The sequence below is a fragment of the Solea solea genome, chromosome 20, assembly GCF_958295425.1.
Source record: "Solea solea chromosome 20, fSolSol10.1, whole genome shotgun sequence".
In the NCBI taxonomy this organism is placed as follows: domain Eukaryota; kingdom Metazoa; phylum Chordata; class Actinopteri; order Pleuronectiformes; family Soleidae; genus Solea; species Solea solea.
Window position 1 is genome coordinate 7,781,537 of NC_081153.1, and position 22,093 is coordinate 7,803,629.

Below are 22,093 nucleotides of genomic sequence, written 5' to 3' on the forward strand. Positions count from 1 at the left end.
ATTCACATGTATATTTTTTTAGCTCACTTTGAACTTGATTTTTTGAATTTTAAACATTAAAATCCAGTCACTTCATCACTGAGTCCAAGAGAACATTTAACCTAAATTTGAGAGGATTCTCTCCTGATGTACCTGAGGTTTCTCATGTGTCAATCAGGAGTCAAAATCTAATTTAAATAATTTTTTTAAAATAGTTTTTGCCTCATTTTGTTTCATTTTCACCAAATTCAAAATAATTGCCTCTTTTTGTTGCGTTCCTGAGATTTCGCATTCATGTGACATAAATGTATATTTTTAGCTCGCTGTGACTTTGATTTTTGAATTTTGATTTCCACCAAAATCCACTCACTTCATCACCGAGTCTGAGTGAACATTTGGGCCAAATTTGAAATGATTTATTTGCGGCATTTGTTGAGGTATTACATTCATAAAATGAGACAGAGACAACCAGATATAATCATGTCTCCAGCCACAGCAACATCACTGGTGCAGAGGCAGAACAAAAAGGGATTAATCATCTCACTCGAAAAGCAAGCAAAGAAAAAAAAAAACACTGTTTCATAACTGGAAATTGACACTGAAAACTTTATGAAACTGCTGTTAAAAACAAACAAACAAAGGTTTCTGAAAACACTGAAAATAAATCTGTTACACCTACACCAGTTTTGACTCACTTCTACCATCTAGTGCAGGATTCTGCAACCTGCGGCTCTTGGTGCCTCTGCAGTGGCTCCCTGTAGCTTTGAAAAAACCCAGGACCCAGTGTTTGTGACAGCCATAGAAAATGTATGGGTTCAATTATAATGTTCAACTAACCAATGGAGAACTTCACCCATACACACAATCACCCATTCACAGTCAAAAAAATCAAAAATGTTGTGATAAAATGGGGCTTTGTTGTAAATAAAAGAGCAGTTCAAATTCATGGGTCACATGAAACCAGTTTTAAGAAACATTAAAGTAAAGAAAAACATTTACACATTTCAGTTTTCTCACCTAACGTGCAGGGATTTGTTTTCACTTCTATTGGACGATAAGAAGCCGTGAAAACGATGCTGTTACGTCGCGATGTGCGTCACTGGTTCAAAGGTCACAGCCGAGCTGAGCGGCTCTTGTGTCTGTAGTGTTTCACTGTTTCCCACACAATGTGAACGAGTTCATTATGACTGCATGAGGTTTTCACAGGAATGAATGAGATGATTGTGAGTTGACTGGACAAAGAAAAATGTCACTGGCACATTTTTATCTTCATTAACAGCAACTGTTTTCAAAGTATTGCATGACTCCATTCATTCATACATTCATTCATTCATTCATTCTCTACAATTTATCCTTAGAGCTTTGTTGGTGAGTTGGAGCCAATTCACTTCTATTTTAGCATCATCTTATCTTATTTGTCAGCGCTCTTATTCATTAACTCATTAAAGTCGTCTGACTTTAGTTTTTTGCTTTTATGTAAACCAGCCAATGAAGTTAATTTAAAATGGGGTTTATTATGACCCAGACTAATCAATTCTCATATTCAGAGTCTACAGTTTCTATTTCTATTGATAAACAAGAACAATATCTTATCAGGCAGATGATCCGCTGGGGATGGGCTATTAAAAGTGTTTAAAAATGTTGCACTAATGACTTTTTTTGCCACATTTGTGTCCTGGAGGACAGCAAAAATACCAAATAAAATAAATTTTAATTTAAATTTAAATTAGAAAAATGTGTAACACAAGTCCAGTCACAGGTGTTTTTTTTTATGTGGACTAAATATTTAAATAAATAGATGTTGTGAACGTCACTAACATCTTCTGGTACTTATTACTTACTTATTTACCTAGGATTTTCATAATTTATTGTCTAATGACTTAGTTATTGGATAAGGGATATTTTTTGGAAGTTTTTAAGTTGGACTTTTGTCTCGTTGTTTATTTCAGATTCTGCTCACATGTGATAAAATGTTTGATTTGATTATAGTGACTTTGCACAAAAATGGTAAAATAATATTAAAAGGCAGCATTTTTCTTTTCAGAGGAAGAAAAAGTCTAAGGAGAAACCGGCAGCAGCAGCGTTGGTGGTGGACGCTGCGTCTGCACCGTTAGAGGAAGAAGTGGTGACTGTGAAGGAGTCGTCTGTGACTTTTGGACACGAGCCACCGTGTCCGTCCGTGAGGAAGAGGAAGAGACGAGCTCGTAAAGGCGGCATGGAAACAGTGAGCAGCGAGAAAACACAGAAGGTGAGGAGCGTTTCTCCACCGAGTGTCACCACAGGCCACAGAGTTTCCTGGTGTTTGTCGTAACAGTCATGTTTGGTTTTTGATCAGAGTTTCCAGCATTTCAAAGGTTTGAGCATTAGAAACCAAATCATGCTCATTTGAACGCTGGTTGTTATGACAACATGAAATAATTCAAGTACTTACTATATAAAACAAATGTTTTATTTAGGATTTTTGGAGGCCAAACACAATGTTTTTCAACTTATTTTAAATTAAGGACCGCTTTAGCTGCCTTAATTGTAATTAAAAGGTGATTTTTAACTAAGATTCAAACTGAAATACATCTAAAAGCTACAATTTGTCTATTTTATGAGCAGAATTGAAACATTCTATTCATTTGCAAATGCGTATTTTTACATTTTTGACAACTATATCGTTACATTTAAGACTTGACAGGTAATAAAACATATTAAATAAAAATTTAAAAATATGATTTTCACCCTTACTACCTCCCAAACCCTCCCCACAATGACACAACAGTATTAGTTAGGTCACAAAACATTGTGTTTTCACTCATTTGTGTCAAAAAATAACATTAAATTAAATGCATATAGTAAAACTTAAACTTAAAAATCATTTTAACTGTATAATTGTGATTAAATTTAAAGTCACTTTTTCCCACATTTCCAGTTTTCCTCATTAATTATTCAACAGAGACTAGAATTTGAACACCTTAGACTCTATAGTTATTATTATCATTATGATTATTATAATAACCCCTTCACCTCCTCCACTTCTGACATGAAGTTCTTGGCTGATCTGTATAACGTTCAGCACAAAGAATACAAAGCTGGCACAGGCTGACTGGTCTAAGAGTGGAATCAGAGCTTCACCCACACTGAGCCCCAGAGTGGGAGACTAATCATAGAGGATAAAGCCACACAGAGAACAAGCCATCGATCATTCACGGTGTTGTGATTACGTAACGGGCTCAGCACGACACATTTTAATTGTGCTCGACCCCTTTTGGAGCAAAAACTCTGACAAACACAAAAAAAGAGATTACAAATGTAAACAGATATCCTGATTTCCAACATTTTTTCTACATATTTAACTTGTTTTAACTTTAGCTTCCTAACATAAATGTGTTATTTGTTCCTCTGTGACACTAAAGTGAACATCTTTGATTGGTGGACAAAAAAATGAAATGAATGCAAGTCAATGTACTGTCCTCTGAAGTCATGGATACTAGACTGTGTATGTGTGTGTGAGGACATTCAGGCTGGTCTTCACAACTTTTAAGGACTATTTGAGGCTTAAAACTAGGGTTAGGCATTTAGTTGTGATGGTTAAGATTAGACTGGCGACCTATACCAGGGTGTTAGGGTCAGCTGGGAATGGCACCAGCGACCCCATGACCCCATAAAATGGTAGAAGATGAATATATGGTTAAGATTAGGGTAAAGGACTAGGGAATGCATTACATACTCACTGAGAATGCTCTACAAGAATACCCATCCATTTCAACCGCTTTCTCCTCCACATGAAGGTCGTGGGGGTCATTGGTGCCAATCTCAGCTGACATAGGGCAAAAGGCGGGGTATACCCATATAGAGACAAACAACCATCCACTCTCACACTCACCTATGGTCAATTCACAGTGTCTTTTATTTTGTATTTGTGATAATTAAGATTAGGGTAAAGGTTAATGTATAACATGCTCACTAAGTATATTGTACAAGAATATACTATACATAGATAGATAAATAGAGGTTTGTAAGAGAAAACAAAAATAAAGCCTAAAAAAAGAGCTTAAAAACACACTTTAAAACACCCTTACAATAAACTGAGTAATTTTGCAGTCAGTGACTGTTGTTATTGCACAGGTTGTGTGTGTGTGTGTGTTTGAATATATGTTGTCTTGTATTTGTGAGGACCAAAAATCGTGTATACCATATGGAGTGAGGACATTAGTGGCAAAGTGAGGACATTTTGGCTGGTCCTCACAATCTTTACAGGGCTTTTGGAGGGTTAAGACCTGGTTTTAGGGTTAGGGAAAGTGTTATGGATTAAGCACTGTGGTTAAGACTAGGGTAATAAGAGTAAGACTATAAAATAAAGTTAAGCATAAAAATAAGCTCTTATGAACACACTTTTAAACAAACAACAGAGTAATTTTGCAGTCAGAGTGTATGTGTGTGCGCGTGCGTGTGTGTGTATGAGACGCTAACCTGAGCTCAGTTTTCACATGCGCAGTCATCTTCATCATCATCATCGTCGTCATCATCTTTTTGGTTTAGCGTCAACTTGGCCAGTAGAGGTAGGGAGGACCGTGCGGGTTTAGGGCGCACATTCCGGCTCGGTCCAGGTCTGAATTCACCGGATCAAACATCCCGTACTAGAGTCGGGAACGGGATCCCGCAGCCAGGCGCGCCCCCGCTGCGGATGAGGAGCAGGAGGAGGAGGAGGAGGATGTTACTGCTGGAAGTTTGATTTTAAATGAGAAGAATCCGCGGACGCTGCTGCTGCTGCTGCAGAACACGGTCATTTGCGGTCGTTTATCTCGAGACTAAAGAGCAGTGAACCTGGATATTTCTGTCGTGAGTAAACGTGATCATTATTATTTTTGTAAATGCATGTTTCTGCCGCATCGCTGACGCTGTTAATCACATGATGTAGTGGCACTGCAGACCGGAAATAACCCGAGAAGGTGGCATTACCTTTAAAACAGCAGGTGTTCACTGCAGCTGAGATCATGTATGGTCACTCACTCACTCACTCAGATGTGGTGATGCAGATGTAGTGCAGAGGTTTCTGGGATGGCTCCAAGCTTTTCAGCTTCTTCTGTCAGCTGATGATCCACTCAGTCCTAATGAAGTCTATGAGTAGTTGTGACTTTGAAGGAGGAGGAAGAAGAGCAGCAGAATCCTCTGAAGCTCCTGACTCTGACTGTCTCTGACTGACTTTCACTCTCCTCCTGCTTAAGCTCCTCACAGTTTCAGGATCAAGCTCACTCTCATTCTCTTCAGGGTCGCCTGGTAACCACAGCTCACCCTGATGCTTTCAGTCTTCAAGGATGAAAGGAAACAGTCATTGCTTCTTTGAATAGTAATAGGCGTTTCGAGAAAGTTCAGGGCCCCAGGAATGAAAGTTCCCTGGTGGGGGCCCACATCAAACACCATGCCACCATATTTTTAGACCAGTCATTCCCAGTTTCTGGTTCTGAACCCATAGATAAATACGTTTTTGGATCACCAAGGTCAGACTAAGACGGTAATTCGGTTTTCTTGATGTCATATAAACACCTTAGGCCGACTAAAATCGAGCTAGTCTTACTCGGACTAACATACCTAGATAATTTGATTCATAGTCTGATTACTCCTGCTTGTCAATGCTTAGTCGGACTGGAGTCGGTCTTGGTGTTCTGCACATGCACAAAAATGTCCTCCCCGATCTTTGACCCGGAAGTGGAAGGAGACAATGTATAAACTGCAGTAGTGTTGCCGGGAGAGCAAACACCACGACGGCGTCGGTGAGAGTGAAAGCTACAGATGCACGATCCTTCTTGCTGTTTGTTTTTCTGTGATGTAAAAGTCAGGAAACGGATTCAATATGCACTAGCTTATAAAGAGATATAGTGAATCAGACGTACACGGCCGCATGTATACTCACACTCTGCAAGTTCTCCGATTGCCTGTCTTAATCGTTCTACGATTAGCTCGATTAAACTGTGCATGTAAACGTACTGAGTGTTTACGGACGTAATTGGCACTGCTTTTGAACTATAACTATGAGTTACTGTTAAGTAACTCATAGGGTTTTCTCCAGTGCTCTGGTTTCCTTCCACTGTCCAAACAAACATGCAGAGGATAATTGGACACTCTAGGTTCACATCCACCGTCAGAGTGAATGTGAGATTGAATGGTTATAGTTTCTGTATTATGTTGACGCTACGAGGGACTGGCAATCTGTCCCCCCTTAGCCCTATGTCAGCTGGGATCGGTTCCAGGCCCCCTGTGACCCTCATGTGGGCTCTAAAGTGGTAGACAAGGAGTGAGTGAGTGAAACCTCTTATTGTAATCTGATTTTATCACTTAAATAGACTGGAGCTTATCCTGAAGGCACAATGATGATTAATTCAGAGACCACAATGAGTCTTTGTTACATGACCGACTTGTGTATTTAGGTTATACATGCAGGATTCATATGTATATAGCTGTCAGTGATGCTTCCAGCCAATCGTAGTGCCTCTCTCTGCTGTGTGGCAGTCTATTTTAGAAGCACTACATTTTTTACATGACTCGCTCATTGCACGTAGTGCTAACCTTTCAAATAGCCCGGTCTGTATTTTCCTGAAGTATTTATACAGCGTCTTTTTTTCTGCACTTGAAAGTGTGAATCCCAGAAGCCACACCGCTGTAAGCTGACCGGTCAAATAGTGGCAGGTTGCCTGTGATTCCATTCGGATCATGCCAGTGCACTGACACAGGAAAGTGTGGCTGCACTGCTTTCCACAGTGTTAGTGTGATCTCATAATGGCAAAATACAGGTTTCTCTGAGGAAGGAAAGATCAGTTTGACTTTTACACTTACCTTTATCTTGAAGAATCTTTGACTGACACCGTGAAGTGATAAAGCTCCAGATTGTGCCCCCTAAAGTTGATAAAAAAAACTCCAGTGAGCAACATCTGGGAGAGTTTGTTCCAGAAATTGAATAAACTAGTTGTATAGAAGTACAAATTATATAAAAACTAAATTATTAGTTGTTTTTAGCTTAATAAGCTTGTTGCTTTTTAGGCAAGGGCCTTTGTGTACAGAGGCTGCCATCTTGCACCGCCATGTTTCTGAAGCAGAACTTCCTTTACTTTTTTGCTAACTTCCTGTGTGTTGCTGATGACATCCTTTCTGGTATGTGAAGGCCACTGGGGAAAAGGAGGGATGAGCAGAAGAGTTTAGGAGATTTGTTACAATCTACACTCTCACCATTAGATGTCAGTAATTCATATGCAGTGGACCTTTAAGAAATAAATCAGACGTAGTGTGGTGCATTTATGGTTGGGACGGGAAACAGACTATAGCATGTTCTTGAGAACTGTTTACCAGTGAGATAAAGATGCATTTTTATTCTCAAATTTGAGAATAAATTATTTATTCATTTAGATTTATTCTCTACATATGTAGCAAACAACAACCCCTGTTGTACTTCATTTCCCAGAATTCCACACCCGACGACCTACAAGGGTTTTTAAAAGGACAGGCTTGGTCTAACAAGGTCACAGAAAAGACAGATTCCTTTTAAAAAAGACCTGTTGAGTCACTGTTTAATAGTTATCACAGTTTCTCTTTGTCGATACTCTAATGGACTTATTTGACTATATTGTAATTGAAAATTAGCATCGATAAGAGTCACATTTTGAACCAGAATTGATCAAATTCAAATAAATCATAACCTGGATGTGAACAGTAGCTGATACACTGTAGTCATTTGTCGTGTCTGTGCTGGTGCAGCCAGCGCCCCTGTGGAGAGCATCCTGTGCTTGGACGGGTGACTCAGCAGAAAAGGGAGCTGTGAGCGTGATGACGTTGTCTGGAGCATCAGCAGCACCTGCTCTGCTCCTCCCAGCAGCTCTGTGAATGAATCAGCCCTCTGGGTTTTTTTATGTAATTCAGAAAGCAGCCACTGACTTTGACATGATTAGCTCTTTTGATAGCACATTTTAATGCCAAAAAAATGAAGATTTTTGTCTTTCTGTAGTAGTAAATTTCTCTATAGCCTCAGTTTTTGGGATCCTAAAAAATTAACATATTATTAGGAAATGATTATTAAAAACAAATATTTCCAGGGCTTTCCAGAATTTAGAATTTCTAAATTCCTATCCGTCCTTTTCTTCTTGTTCTCTACCAGGCAATGGACGAGGTGAAGGACAAGCCCAAGAGGAGGCCTCTGGTCAGGGCTGCATCGGAGGAGACCTCCAGCGACCTGGGCTTCATCAGCAGCTCTCCACCCCGTGGAGACACGCTACCCTGGAACCTGCCCAAGCACCATCGCATGAAGAGATCCAAGTCTGCTTCTGGAGACGTGCTGGACCCGGCAGAGAGGGCCGTCATCCGCATTGCAGGTACAGTGCTCACACAAAGTGGAGGTTCCTGCTGTACTGAAAACATGCAGGAAGCTCTTCTGACAACACCGGTTTGAGATAACTTTGTTTTTGAGTTGATATCACTGTTGACGTGAGCACAACACATTCAACATTTTCCATGTGATAAACAGTATGATTTCATGAGGGCTGGCAATATATGGATGTTATATCTATATCGTCGTGACATGAGACAAGTTTATGGTCTTCGATTTTGGATATCATCATATTGTGATAAGGCATCTGTGATGACCTTTCCTGCTTTTTAAAGGTTGTTGCGTTGATAATCATCTTATTTATTATTTTGAATACATTTGTGAAATGCACTCAATATTATAAATGAAATATAATACTGAATATATTGGTTTAAAAAAATACATGAAATCGACAAAATTATATTTTACTAAAGTAACTTAAATACACATCTTTAAGTTTTGTTGAAACAGAATTTGACGGTATTTATAGGCAATTTAATTGTTTTTAATTTACACACGTAAATATCCTTCATTTGCCATTAAAAAGCCAAAGACATAAACCACGTATTATTGGACATTAAAGGTAATAAGTGTATTTTAAGATCATGTAATACAGATCATATACAGTAGATATTTGACTCTAGAGCGTATTTACAGTGTATTGTATCCTTTAAGACGTACAAACATCTTAAAAGAAGCCTTAATTTGATGTCAAAGGGACTTCATGGCCATTCGCATGACATTCTAGGCCACCGTAGTTCTCTGACATGCTTCGGAAAAGTGAGTGGTGAACATAGGAGTCCCCTGTTTGTTCCAAACTGCAGCCGAGGTGTTACTAACGCTCACAAATTGGACCTTTAACAGCAAACATTTCACGAGACGATGTGGTTCTTCAGGTGTGGATCAGATATTAGTTCAGTAGACGGTATATTCCAGACTCTCTTAACTGACTCAGCACTTCCCTGTGGTGTCAGGTTCAGATTGTTGTTTTTCGGGCCACAAACGGCAACATTGACCTCACTCCTCACCCTTCTCTGGTTGTCGCTGATATTGATTTGATGGGGTGGGGTACTGCAGCAGTGTTGTATGACCGTGTGATTGTTTCTGCAGGCTCACAGCAGCAGCAGCAGGAGGATTGTTTGACTTGCGATTTAGGAAACAGTGTGATACAGTATCTGGTTGTTTCAGTTCTAGAAACCCATTCGTCTCTTAAAAATATCCTTTACATGACTCACACTGTGTCACTGTGGTGTTTTTATAGACCTGAGCAGGACGCCAGGGTCTGCTCAAATACTAGATGTATCAGTGTTGTCCCGCTGGATTGCTGCCATTGTGGCGCTGGACTGATTCATTAGCCTTGTGAGACATGCACTCCAGGCTTGAGCCGCAGCTTTATCTCACATCAAATGGAGACAGGACTATCTGTCAGTGATGACGTAATACAGATGTTAGATGTCAATTATGCCACAACAAGGTGTTTGTAGCTTCTAAATAACTCTGCATCTTGATTTTGTTAAACTATGTTTAGATATTACACAAATGTGTATTTGTCATAGATAGATAGATTGTTAATATTAATATTACTTACTATTACTTATTATATTCCTAACAGTAAGAGAGTTTCTTTAGTACTGCAAAATGTACTGTATTGATAGCTGGATGACTAGCTAGCTAGGTAGATGGCTTGTTAGCAAGGTAAATAGAAGAATAGCTAGATAGTGAGCTAGCTCTTCTTTATCAATCCCTAAGATAATTTAGTGTGTTTTAGCAGCACTTTAAACTAGGCAATTGATCCACAATCAACTTAGTAAAAGTAAAGTAAAACAGGTTATAGATACAGAGTAAACGTGTTAAAAAACTATAATATGTAGCAGTAAAATGTTATTATGCATAAAATAAAATGCTATGGGGACCAAAAATATTGCAAATGAATAAATAGTGCGTGTATAGTTACTTTGTCTGTGCTGCTTTCAAGGAACATTCAGCTGAACAATATCTCAGGATCTGCTCTGAACAGATTCATGTACATAAATAATTCAGCAAACTCATTATTGATTTTTAAATTTTACAGGCTTCACTATGGCTGCTTGTATTAGCAGTATTATTACAGTCCTGGGACATTTTTTGGGAGGGTCAAAATATTGATAATATATTAAATAAAAAGAACTAGAGTCACCTTATCTCTGGTTCCATCTTAATCTAAATACACTGGTGGTGATGGTGGTTGGTGATGGTGTAACTGAGAGAGCTCAATATTTTCTTACGTGGTACTTGGTATAAAAAGTTTGAGAGCCACTGCTATAGATTACAGTCGTAAAGGAAATATGTGTACATTTCTAAATTGGTCTACTAGAACAGACAGCTATATATATATATATATATATATATATATATATATATATATATATATATATATATATATATATATACATACAGTATATATATATATATATATATGTATACATATATATATATATATATATATATACTGTATATATAAAAAAACATCCTTGTCTCCTGTAATAAATCTCAATTTAATGTGTAGATAAAAGAGACTAAAGGCAGTAAAGCTGCTCAGCCACCACAGAAGCAGTAATTACTGACTCCGGATGCTTTACTGTCCTGTAGAGGAAAGAATAACTGTGATTACTGTAAATATACAGTATATCTTTGTCCCCTGTACTGACTTTATTCCAGAGTGTAATTAGCATTCAGGCAACATCCTGTGAGGCAGTGACCAGTGAAGGTTTACCAAACACAAATCAGGGAAAACAAAGCATGAATACAGTGAGAGGGAGGTGGTATTTGTTTAACCAGAGAACATAAATAAGTGGCACAGAGGTTTTTTTTTTTTCCACTGTGGTGATGTGAGGAAGAGATCGCTGGCTCCATCGACTGTCACTAGAGCCAAAGCTGGACAGGCAAACAGAGACAGAAAAGACTGAATCTCTGGGAAACACCACCTGGTGGTCAGTGATGAGAAAACAGAGGGATGTGAAAGAGAGGTGAATCTTTACACCTGCACTTGTGATGTTTCTGTAGGTCTCTCACCTTTCTTTCTGTCCTTTTAAACATGTCCGTGTCTTTCACTGCAAGTTATTTTCTTCATTTACTGCAAACGAGCCTCCGCTGGTGCTTTATTTATGATTAATATTTGATAAATGTCAGCTATAAATGGCTTCTTCCATCATTTTAATGGCCGAATGGTCAAGTGCATCTGAATTTTTATAGGGAAAGGAAATGGCACTTTAGTTGGATGTATTACACATTCATTCATTCATTGAATCCATCCATCCATTTTCTTCTTGTGTTAATGTGTTATGGGGCTGAAACAATTACTCGATTAATCGATTACTAAATAAATCGTCAACTATTTTGAGGTTTGAGAGTTTTAACACGTTATCTGATTTTCTTGTTTCTTTTCTCCATATAACAAAGAAATCATTAAAACGTAACTATTTTTGGTTTGTGGACAAAACAAGACATTTGAGAACATAATTTCTAGGTTTGGGAAACACTGACCAACAAGTACTCGATTAATCGGGAAAATAATCAAAAATAATGGTTATTTGCAGTCCTAATTTGTTGTTTGCACTTTGACTTATCTTTTGTTTTATTTTAATTTGTTGAAACCTTTTGTTCTTGTAAAGTTTTCTCTTCGCATTTAGTTGTTTTTAATGTTCCATCTGGACTTGAATGTGTAATATGAGGAATGTCCAGGTGAGGAGTGACACATATGCAGGACTGTGTCTCAGGAGCTTGTATGCGGTATGTTTTTTAGGTCATTTTTCAACTTTATTTGCACAGATACGTTACCAGCTGCTCAAACCACATCGCCCATGATGTACACATCCTTACTGCTGTTGGGCTCTTTCGGTAAACCAACTTTGGAGTGACTTTTGCAAACTTTTATGTACATTCATATTCAATATACTGTACTGTACTGTATATGATATCGTGAATCATATAAATATCATATTTATTACAAATTGTGAGTATGCCACCAACTGATAACAACTGCAGAATCAGACTAGAGATTTACGTCATGTCGCTCTCTGTGCAGACTGGGACTTAGAGCCTGATCTCAATCTGCACGTGTGTGGACTGTGGGAGGAAATTAAGCTGTAAAACCCAGAGAAAACCCCAAAACATTACACAAACTTCATACAGAAGCTCCTCAGTTGACCTGGGATTTGAACGAAGAACGTCAAAACACACCCATAATAAATTAAAACCCGGTCCGTGGTGTTTAGCGTCAACGTTGTCTATTTAAGCTCCTTCTAAAAATGATTACTTTCAGTCATAGTGGAGATTGATGGAGTTTTTAAAATCGCTGTAGGTGTAGAGGGTGTAACTCACTGTTGTTGTTTTTCTGGCTTGAAGCTGCAAAGCTGTGCTCAATTATTCAACTGACGTTCGAGTGTTGAAATAAATTTCGCATTCTTGATGTGAGAGATTTATTATTGCGGATTTTGCAAAGTTGCAGTTTTTCGACGGCTAAAATCTTCTCCTGAACACTGAGTAAACACACACACACACCCACACACCCCCACCGCTGTATGAGAAAATGATAACACACACAAATGTGCTCAGGCTATTTGCAGAGCGAATATGTTGCTGGTCCACACTTGATTTAAGTGGTGGAAATAAATATGTTACCACTCTGAGAAAAGTTTATATAGATCCAGGATATTAAATAAGTGACGACAAAGCTGCAGTTACAAAAGGGTGTCACTGTGTCCTTGAAGCAGACACTAAAACCTATGCCTGTTTATGTTTCTAATATCTTAAGAATGTGTCTGTGGCCTTTTCCTGTCGTTCCACAGCCTGTTCCAGCTGTAAACTTCTCACTCTCTCACACCAAAAGTCCATAGAGAAAATCATCGATTTTTACATCACCGTAAACGGGAGTTGTTGATCCCCTGCTGCCTTTATTACTAAGTTCAAATATGTTATCTTGTGACGTCAGAGTTTGAAAACATTTGGTAAGGTTTCTCTCAGTGACACAAACATACTAAACGAGGCAGCAGTAGACCAGTAACGTCCCTGTCCTTGCAAGATAAAAACGCTGATTTTCTCTATGGACTTTGGTGTGGGAGAGTGAGATGTTTACAAACTTAAGTTTAGGCTGTCGATGGTGAGATAAAGCAACAAACATATTCTTAACATATAGTAGACTAAAGAATATGTATTTTTCCTCAATGCTTGAATAGCAACCTTTTACTGACCGGTATACAGTAGAGCAACCAATTAGGGTCACCATTGCCTGTTAAAGTTTACCTTCATATGCCAGATTTCCTCAAGAGAAATGGTGTTAAAATGATGAAGACTAGTATCTCTCAGATTATTTGATTTACTATATGCAGACAGGTTTTTAGTGGATTATTGATCAACAACAGTAAATATGTGTTGACAACCCAATTGCCAACCTGCAGGATAGAGCGTTGTGTTTGTCTTAAAGGCTCAGCTGTTGTGATCCAGTGTTTTGAGGTGTGGTGCTCTGGCATTTAAACCCAACACTGTGTCGTCATCGAGTTTTGGGAATATGATGTGACTTTAAGGAGAACCGTGACTGCGTAAGTGGGAGTTTTTCATTTTTCCAAAGCTGTGAATAAAACAGGATCCACTCAGTGTGTCCTGCCCTAGTTTCTCCAGCAGAAGGAACTTGAATAACCCCGCACAGTTCTGTCATTTGTTTTTTCATGGAGGTAGCCATGTGTGTCTGTATCTGGGGTGGAGCGGCGTTTGTGTGTGTGTGATCTACTGCTCTGCCTCAGCTGGTATCTGTCTTTGTGGTGTACATATACGCCTCTGTGCCTTTAAGAGGAGGGTCTGATATGAATGTGTGTGTTTGGGTATTTCTCAAGCAGAGGAGGGGAGTGGTGGTGGTCTGGAGTGAAACCTGGGACACACTGTGACTAAGTGTGGGTGAGGAAGAAGGTGGGCACAGACAGAAAGGTGGACACACCACAGCCAGGAAGGGTTTTTATCAGCAGTGAGGGGGGGAAAAAAAGAGGGTTAGCACAGTGTCAGTGGAAAGTTGAAAGGAAAGTTTGCACACAGAGGGAGGAGGAGAAGAAGAAGGTGCTCCAACTTTGACTCACTATCAGCCAGACTCATGTCAGTGCCAATGCCCATGTTTGTGCCAGGCCAGCGGCTGCCAGAGGAGCAGGACTATGTGCAAGCCTTTGAAAACGTCAGAGAAAAGTATAAAGGTAACGACAGCCCTGCTCGTCTCATCTTTAACTTTACATAATACTGAAACCACAACAACCATGTTTGAATGGTAGGTGTGAGTGTGTTCATGTACTGTAAATCTGGAATCTGGAATCTGAATTATACCTGCATTTAGATGTAGCAGAAATTATATTTCTATGCTTTAGAGTCATGGCATGGTGAAACAGTATACAACATGGCAACCAAAACAGTAGCATGATACAAAAAAAAGTTCCAAATAAAAAGTCAATCATTTACCTAACCCTTTTCAATATATTACAATCATGCCTTTATACATTTATTTGTACAATTAAATATTTCTGCTCCAATGACTACCTTAATTTGTGGTGTATCTATTACCACAAGGTGGCAGCAGCAGTAGGACGCATTTAGTTAGTGGGAATTTACGAGGTTTCTTGAGTGCATCTTGAAGCTTTAAAGTGATGCACTTTACCAGGATCTTTGAATGCATCTCGTTAGCTCAACACACTGTGAACCCTGCATTACTTTCACTCCCTAATCCAGATTAAATGTCACATTATTTAAGATTATGTTTTGCTCCTGAGTAAAAGCTGAAGAAACAAATTCAGGTGCGGGTCTAAATGTCAATTTGGTCTTATATCGTCGTCCTCCCTCGTGCATTATGATAATCGATACGCCAGGGCAAATATTGAGTTTTTAATTAACAAATTAAGGTGCTCTAAAGTAAACGGTTCCACTCGCCGGGCGTAACTACTTCACGTCTCCCCATGGTGGTGCTACCTGGCGAAGAAAAGCTACATTAAGAGATGGTCCATCCACGTTCACTATATAGACTTTATGACCTTTGTTCTCTATGTTAATAAATAGAGAAATCCTGCACTTAACTTTTCACGATAACGTTTTGTTTTCTTCAGTTAGACAGATATCGCGATGCATCGCTCTATGATTGTCTTGCAATTAGTTGTGTCATGGACCACGTGTCGTGTTTTGTATTGTATCGGGAGGTACAATCAAGTATGCACGGCTACTTCTTCATAGAGATGAGCAGGTACGATACTCTGTATCATTATTGGTCCGATACTGGTCAAAATCACATGATTTAATCACTGCTGCTTTCGTCTGAAGTTTATGATTCAGTGTCCAAGTCTGCTGACAACCATCATTTTTAATCACTCAAACATCACATTTAAAAACATCATGTTTATATGATGCCCCGGTATGGTACACTTTATTATTTATTGAGAGTTTCACTGACTCTTGCTTCAGAAGCTAAACCTGCACTCGTTCATCAGAGTTATTTATTGAAATACAACACAGATAAAGTATCTGGATTAAGTTATAGTTAAGTGGCAGGCAGCCTTGTTTAGTTTGACTCTTGTGTGTGTGTCAGGCTCAGTGACAGCAGGCAACCAAAACAGTAGCATGATACAAAAAAAAGTTCCAAATAAAAAGTCAATCATTTACCTAACCCTTTTCAATATATTACAATCATGCCTTTATACATTTATTTGTACAATTAAATATTTCTGCTCCAATGACTACCTTAATTTGTGGTGTATCTATTACCACAAGGTGGCAGCAGCAGTAGGACGCATTTAGTTAGTGGGAATTTACGAGGTTTCTTGAGTGCATCTTGAAGCTTTAAAGTGATGCACTTTACCAGGATCTTTGAATGCATCTCGTTAGCTCAACACACTGTGAACCCTGCATTACTTTCACTCCCTAATCCAGATTAAATGTCACATTATTTAAGATTATGTTTTGCTCCTGAGTAAAAGCTGAAGAAACAAATTCAGGTGCGGGTCTAAATGTCAATTTGGTCTTATATCGTCGTCCTCCCTCGTGCATTATGATAATCGATACGCCAGGGCAAATATTGAGTTTTTAATTAACAAATTAAGGTGCTCTAAAGTAAACGGTTCCACTCGCCGGGCGTAACTACTTCACGTCTCCCCATGGTGGTGCTACCTGGCGAAGAAAAGCTACATTAAGAGATGGTCCATCCACGTTCACTATATAGACTTTATGACCTTTGTTCTCTATGTTAATAAATAGAGAAATCCTGCACTTAACTTTTCACGATAACGTTTTGTTTTCTTCAGTTAGACAGATATCGCGATGCATCGCTCTATGATTGTCTTGCAATTAGTTGTGTCATGGACCACGTGTCGTGTTTTGTATTGTATCGGGAGGTACAATCAAGTATGCACGGCTACTTCTTCATAGAGATGAGCAGGTACGATACTCTGTATCATTATTGGTCCGATACTGGTCAAAATCACATGATTTAATCACTGCTGCTTTCGTCTGAAGTTTATGATTCAGTGTCCAAGTCTGCTGACAACCATCATTTTTAATCACTCAAACATCACATTTAAAAACATCATGTTTATATGATGCCCCGGTATGGTACACTTTATTATTTATTGAGAGTTTCACTGACTCTTGCTTCAGAAGCTAAACCTGCACTCGTTCATCAGAGTTATTTATTGAAATACAACACAGATAAAGTATCTGGATTAAGTTATAGTTAAGTGGCAGGCAGCCTTGTTTAGTTTGACTCTTGTGTGTGTGTCAGGCTCAGTGACAGCAGGTGAGTTATGACAACATCTGGAGGTAGTTTGTGCTGTAGGACACCAGCAGACTGGAGCAGCTGTGCTCCACTTTTCCTACATTTACAGTAGAGCATAAGTGAAGAGGGATCTCTCTGAGTCATGAGTGGTTTCAGGCTCTGTAATCTGTGTGTGTGTGTGTGTGTGTGTGTGTGACTGTGTCAGGATAAAGCAGGACTGTGTTGCTGCAGCAACAGCTTGGACGTTCAGCAGAATCTCTGGATATGCTGTGAAAACAAAACTATTTCAAATTGATTTGACTTTTTTTGTTTTAAGAGAGAAATCTGCCAATGGGGTGAGCAAATTTTGCTTGGCCAGATTTCCTAAAACTATCTTGTGAATCTAATCCAACCACTTCAAGACTGTAATGTGCCCTAAAACTGGAAAAAAAACAACTTCTTGTGCATATCATAAGCAAAGTAATTCTGTCAGGTAAAAAAAAATATTTTACTTAAAATGACTGATACTGTTCTTGATTAAGCTGAATTTATACCACACACCAATGATTTACTTCTGCAGTGAACCAATCCCTTATAACACAGCAGTCATCAACACACAATCCACAAATCCTGCACTTGGGGAACAATGAGAGCTGCACTTTAGCCTTTGACTTGTCCCACGATTCAAACCAGCATCTCACTGCTGATAAGCCCAGTTCCCTTCCACTTGGCCAGAGGCTGCCCGTAACACGGAGAAGAACAATTAGCAATAAAAGCTTAGGACAAAACCCACTTTCTTCAAAAGCCAAGAGTACATCAGTCTTCTTATTGTAGGATTGTCTTTATCAGACAACACAACACGGCTCTTAAAGTCTAAAAGTTTAATTACATTCTTAAAGGGCGTATTGCATCAAAAATGTAGTTTAGTTGTTTAGTCATAAATGTATTAGTTTGATGTGATAGTAAGGGCTAAAGCAGGTGACCAGTGAGAGAACCAAAGGGCCGGACTTTTTCAATTCAAACACACATTTTCCTCCAAAGCAGTTGCCTCCTGTGAGTGAGTGAGTGAATGAATGAATGAATGAATGAATGAAGTTCCTGCTGTGACTCTCTTGTACCAGTCTGGTGCCATGTCCGTGTCCTCAAGGCCTCACTTCCTGTTGCTTCTTCTTTTACAGTTGATTTGTGACGGGGGGAAAAAGCTCTTTTTTTTTTGATTTTTCTACCAAGAAGGTCTGTGTGTGTCTGTAGAAGGAAAGTGCTTTTTTTAATCTGTATCAGCTTTTTCTTTCTGTACAATCTTTTTTTTTAAGTTGATGTTTGACAGGGTTCCCACGGGTCCTTGAAATCCTTGAAAGTTTGTCAATTTGAAAAAGAACCAAAACTTTCAAGGCCCCTTGAAAGACCCTGCCCACATTGAGGAGGTACTTTGAAGTAATGGAAAAACAACATGCCTGATACCAAACCAAGCAGAGCCGAGTAATGCTAGAATGTGCATAATGGAAAAGTGAAAATATGACTGTTACACATGAAGGCTAACTCTGTGCTCATGCACTAGTGTGTCAACCCAATCATTGGGAAACACTGAAACGTATAAAAATAGCCTCTCATATACAACTTGTGGTGCAACTTGGAAGCTAAATTAGCTTGTTATTCTCCGTCAGCAGCTCCTCCACACGCAGGATCCCATGTCACGCAAATAGAACGTCTAGTTATTCCTGTTGCAGCTGTCGCTTGAGCGCCGTAATTTACAGCAGCAGGTGAAATTCGGCTTCCTGTGCGGATGATCAAGTGTATTTGCGTGGCTCATTGTGTCGCTGTTATTATAGCAACTGAACAAGGTCTAATAGTGTAAAACATGCAGCTCTGCTTTAAATACTGCTCTGCACAGTTATCCCTGGAGTTTACTCTGTCACTCTGCGAGTTATTCTAAGACATACTTAAAGGACGTGGTGACATTTAGCCGCATATGATGTTGCTGATTAAAGTTAGAAGAAAATAATCTTTTCCTACTGCAAGTGTAGCATCCAGTGTTGGATTTCTCTGTGTGGAAAAAGGCTCCTGAGGTTTTTACTAGTATTGTCCAGGTTTGGCTGCAGTGTTCATTTTTTCCCATGGAAATGAATGGAAAATCAGAAATAATGAGGCAGGAACGTAGCAGGGCGGACAGACCTTGGAAAAGACGCCCACAAAAACAAAACAACAAAAAAAACAAAAACAGTACAACCACCTACGCTTACTAACGACTCCAGTGACCTCGCCTCAGGCTTGGGTGACCTTTTTACCAAGGCCTAACTTTCTGTTAGTTTTGCATTCTTCCAGGAATTTGAACTCACTTTCTGCCAAAAAACTCTATAATTGACTTTTAAATCTAGTATATGATAGACAAAAAAGGATACAATTCCTTGCTTTGTTGATGTTAAACTGCAAACATATAAGCAGGGTTCCCACTACGGATGGCACCGTATCAGTTTTTGGTGTCCAATACCGATAACGATATCACAAACTTCAGTTCAGTCAGATTTGAGATCTTTTTATATCTTTTAGATGACTGATGACTGATATTTCTCCAACTGTGCAACAAATATTCTTCCCCCCAAAGAAGAAATAAACGGTCCACGACATGACTCAGCTAAAATGCTGTTACACCGATATTCAATCCAGTGATTTTGACCAGTATCTGACCAATAATGAGTATTGTATCGGCTCATCCCTTGTCCCCATGGGTCCTTAAAAACCTTGAAAGTGTGTGAATTGAAAAAAAAATTCAAGGCTCTGTAAAAGTTTATTAAAATCACCCTAAATAGACATGGATTATTAAAAGTGCTTGAATTGTGTGCAAGAAAGAAGTTAAGTTGATATTTAGATAAATGTCTCCTTTGTTTGTTACGACGCCACCTACTGTGCCATGTCCTGCGTTACTTGATGTACATAGTCTAGGCCTACGCTGAACAAACATCAAGTCGTAATTACTAGCGGTGTTTTGAACACTGTCTCTGTTTGCCGTTGATGTGAGATTCCATGCAGAACAATGAGCGAGTGACGTTAAGCAAGAGAGAGCAAATTATATGTTGTCTGGGAAATGAAAATTCCAAGATCTCCGTGTCACCAAAGAAAATTACAAAGACTGACTTTGACAAAGGTCCTAGAAAGTCTTTGAAAAGTCCAAGACGGTGTCGGAACCCTGAATTTATAAATAAACTGAAATCAAAAAACACAATAGTTAAGAGTGTTGGCTCTCAGGTGAATCTTTATTAGGTTTCACTATAGACAATGACATCAGTGTGTTTTTGTGCTGATCTCATCTGTTTGCTTTCCAATTAGAATTGAATCTTCAATGTCAATACAGAATGTTCAAAATGTACAACAGAATTGAGGGCAGTCCTACATTGCAGCATTTATATACAGTATTTACAAAAAGTCAATATATACAGTATATTATATATATATATATAATATATGTATTTAAGATTTTGTGTAAGTTTGAAGTGGATTATAAATTTGAAATCATGCACAAAATCTAAAATGGCTGACTTCCTGTTGTTTGTAGCCAGTAACTCAAATTTTCCTCTCGGGGCAGCTTGGCATAATATACTTTTCCACCAGTGTTCATAAAGCTGGCTCATTCCTGCTGCGTGATGTTCCTGAACACAGTGCGACTCACGGTATGACACTGCTCTCACAGTCACTTTATGAGGACTTTAATGGTTAGGTTTCAACATGTAGTAGGTTGGGTTAATGTCTCTGGGAAACGTAGGTTAGGGTTAGGACAGTAGTAGTTATGGTTAAGATAAGAGTAAGTCTCCAGGAAATACATGAAAGTCAGTCAAGTATAATGTCATCTGAAGTCCTGGAAACCAGACTGTGTGTGTGACCTTTTCTGGCATAATCACTGACCTCATCAGGACCAGTCGTCTTCATGGAGACCTGGTCCTAATGAGACAGAACCTCACTTCAGAGGAACTGGTTAAATTTAGGGCTAGTATTTGAAGTGTGTGTGTGTGTGTGTGTGTGTGTGTGTGTGTGTATGTGTGTATGTTGTGTAACTCTGTGCTGAGGGGGCGTGTCCACGCTTCACTTCCAGTATTTGCCTCAGATCAGTTTCATGGAACTTGACCTCATATTCAAAAATAGTAATAGTCTTTGAGGTATGTGTGCACCTTGTGCTCTTAGAAACTTCCACACTCCACACTCCTCATATCCTGGTTGTTAGATAACTTCTAACTTATTCTACAATGTCGTGTCTCTTTGTAAACCCCCTGTACTTCCAACACCAAAGAGTCCAAAGAGAAAATGAAAGATTTCACATCCCAGCGCACGGGGGCTGTTGATCCACTGCTGCTTCCATCAGTTTGTTCAAATGTTGTATTTTATGACTTTGCCGTTTGAAATCCTTTGTTATGATTTACCTCAGTGACACAAACTTACCAAAATGTGACTGCACTACACCAGCAGCTCCTTTGTGTTCCCTTATTTTCAATATGGACTTTGGTTCAGGAGAGTGAGCGGTTTAGAAAATGTTGTTTTGAGTTGGTGAAGGTTGTTTAACAGCAAGCTTTTGACTGAAATACAGGGTTAGGGTTATGGAGGGGGGGCTAGGGTTATCTTTAAGTGATATATTTGTTGCATTTCTCCTGATATCTCTTGCATTTCTTATCCCAACACTGACAATGTTGGCTCAGATCACACTGGTGTCTTAAATAAGTCACCTGCCCGGTTTGGGGCCTGCAACACAAACTGTTTGCACAGTTTTTCTGATTAAAAGACAAACAAGCAGGCGTATTTTCCTTGCATTTATAGATATATCAATATTATCATTACTCTTCTATTGGCATAGAAAAAAAAGCCTTCTTTATTTTATCATGACAAGTGTTTCCTTTCTCTCTGTGCATGATCATAAAACATGGTTTTTGCACCTTTTAAACTACATGGACACGGTCCAAACGTCTCTTGACTGTGTGTGTCCAGTCTCATTGTGACAGTGGACGCACTCGTAAATTATCTCCACGTATGTTCACACCTCGTCT

At 39.0% G+C, this 22,093-nt stretch overlaps 1 protein-coding gene across 4 annotated transcripts in view; it reads left to right on the forward strand.

The window, feature by feature from the left end:
• Positions 1-22,093, forward strand: part of pleca (plectin a) — a 115,986-nt gene that overhangs the window by 2,028 nt on the left and 91,865 nt on the right. For 2 of the 4 annotated variants that reach the window (XM_058619660.1, XM_058619661.1), the window contains exons 3-4: positions 2,024-2,227; positions 8,111-8,324. In XM_058619660.1, the coding sequence (XP_058475643.1) occupies positions 2,024-2,227; positions 8,111-8,324 (418 nt within the window). Of the gene's footprint in view, positions 1-2,023; positions 2,228-8,110; positions 8,325-14,231; positions 14,533-22,093 lie in introns of those variants that run through there. The other 2 variants (XM_058619666.1, XM_058619669.1) reach the window with 1 other exon arrangement.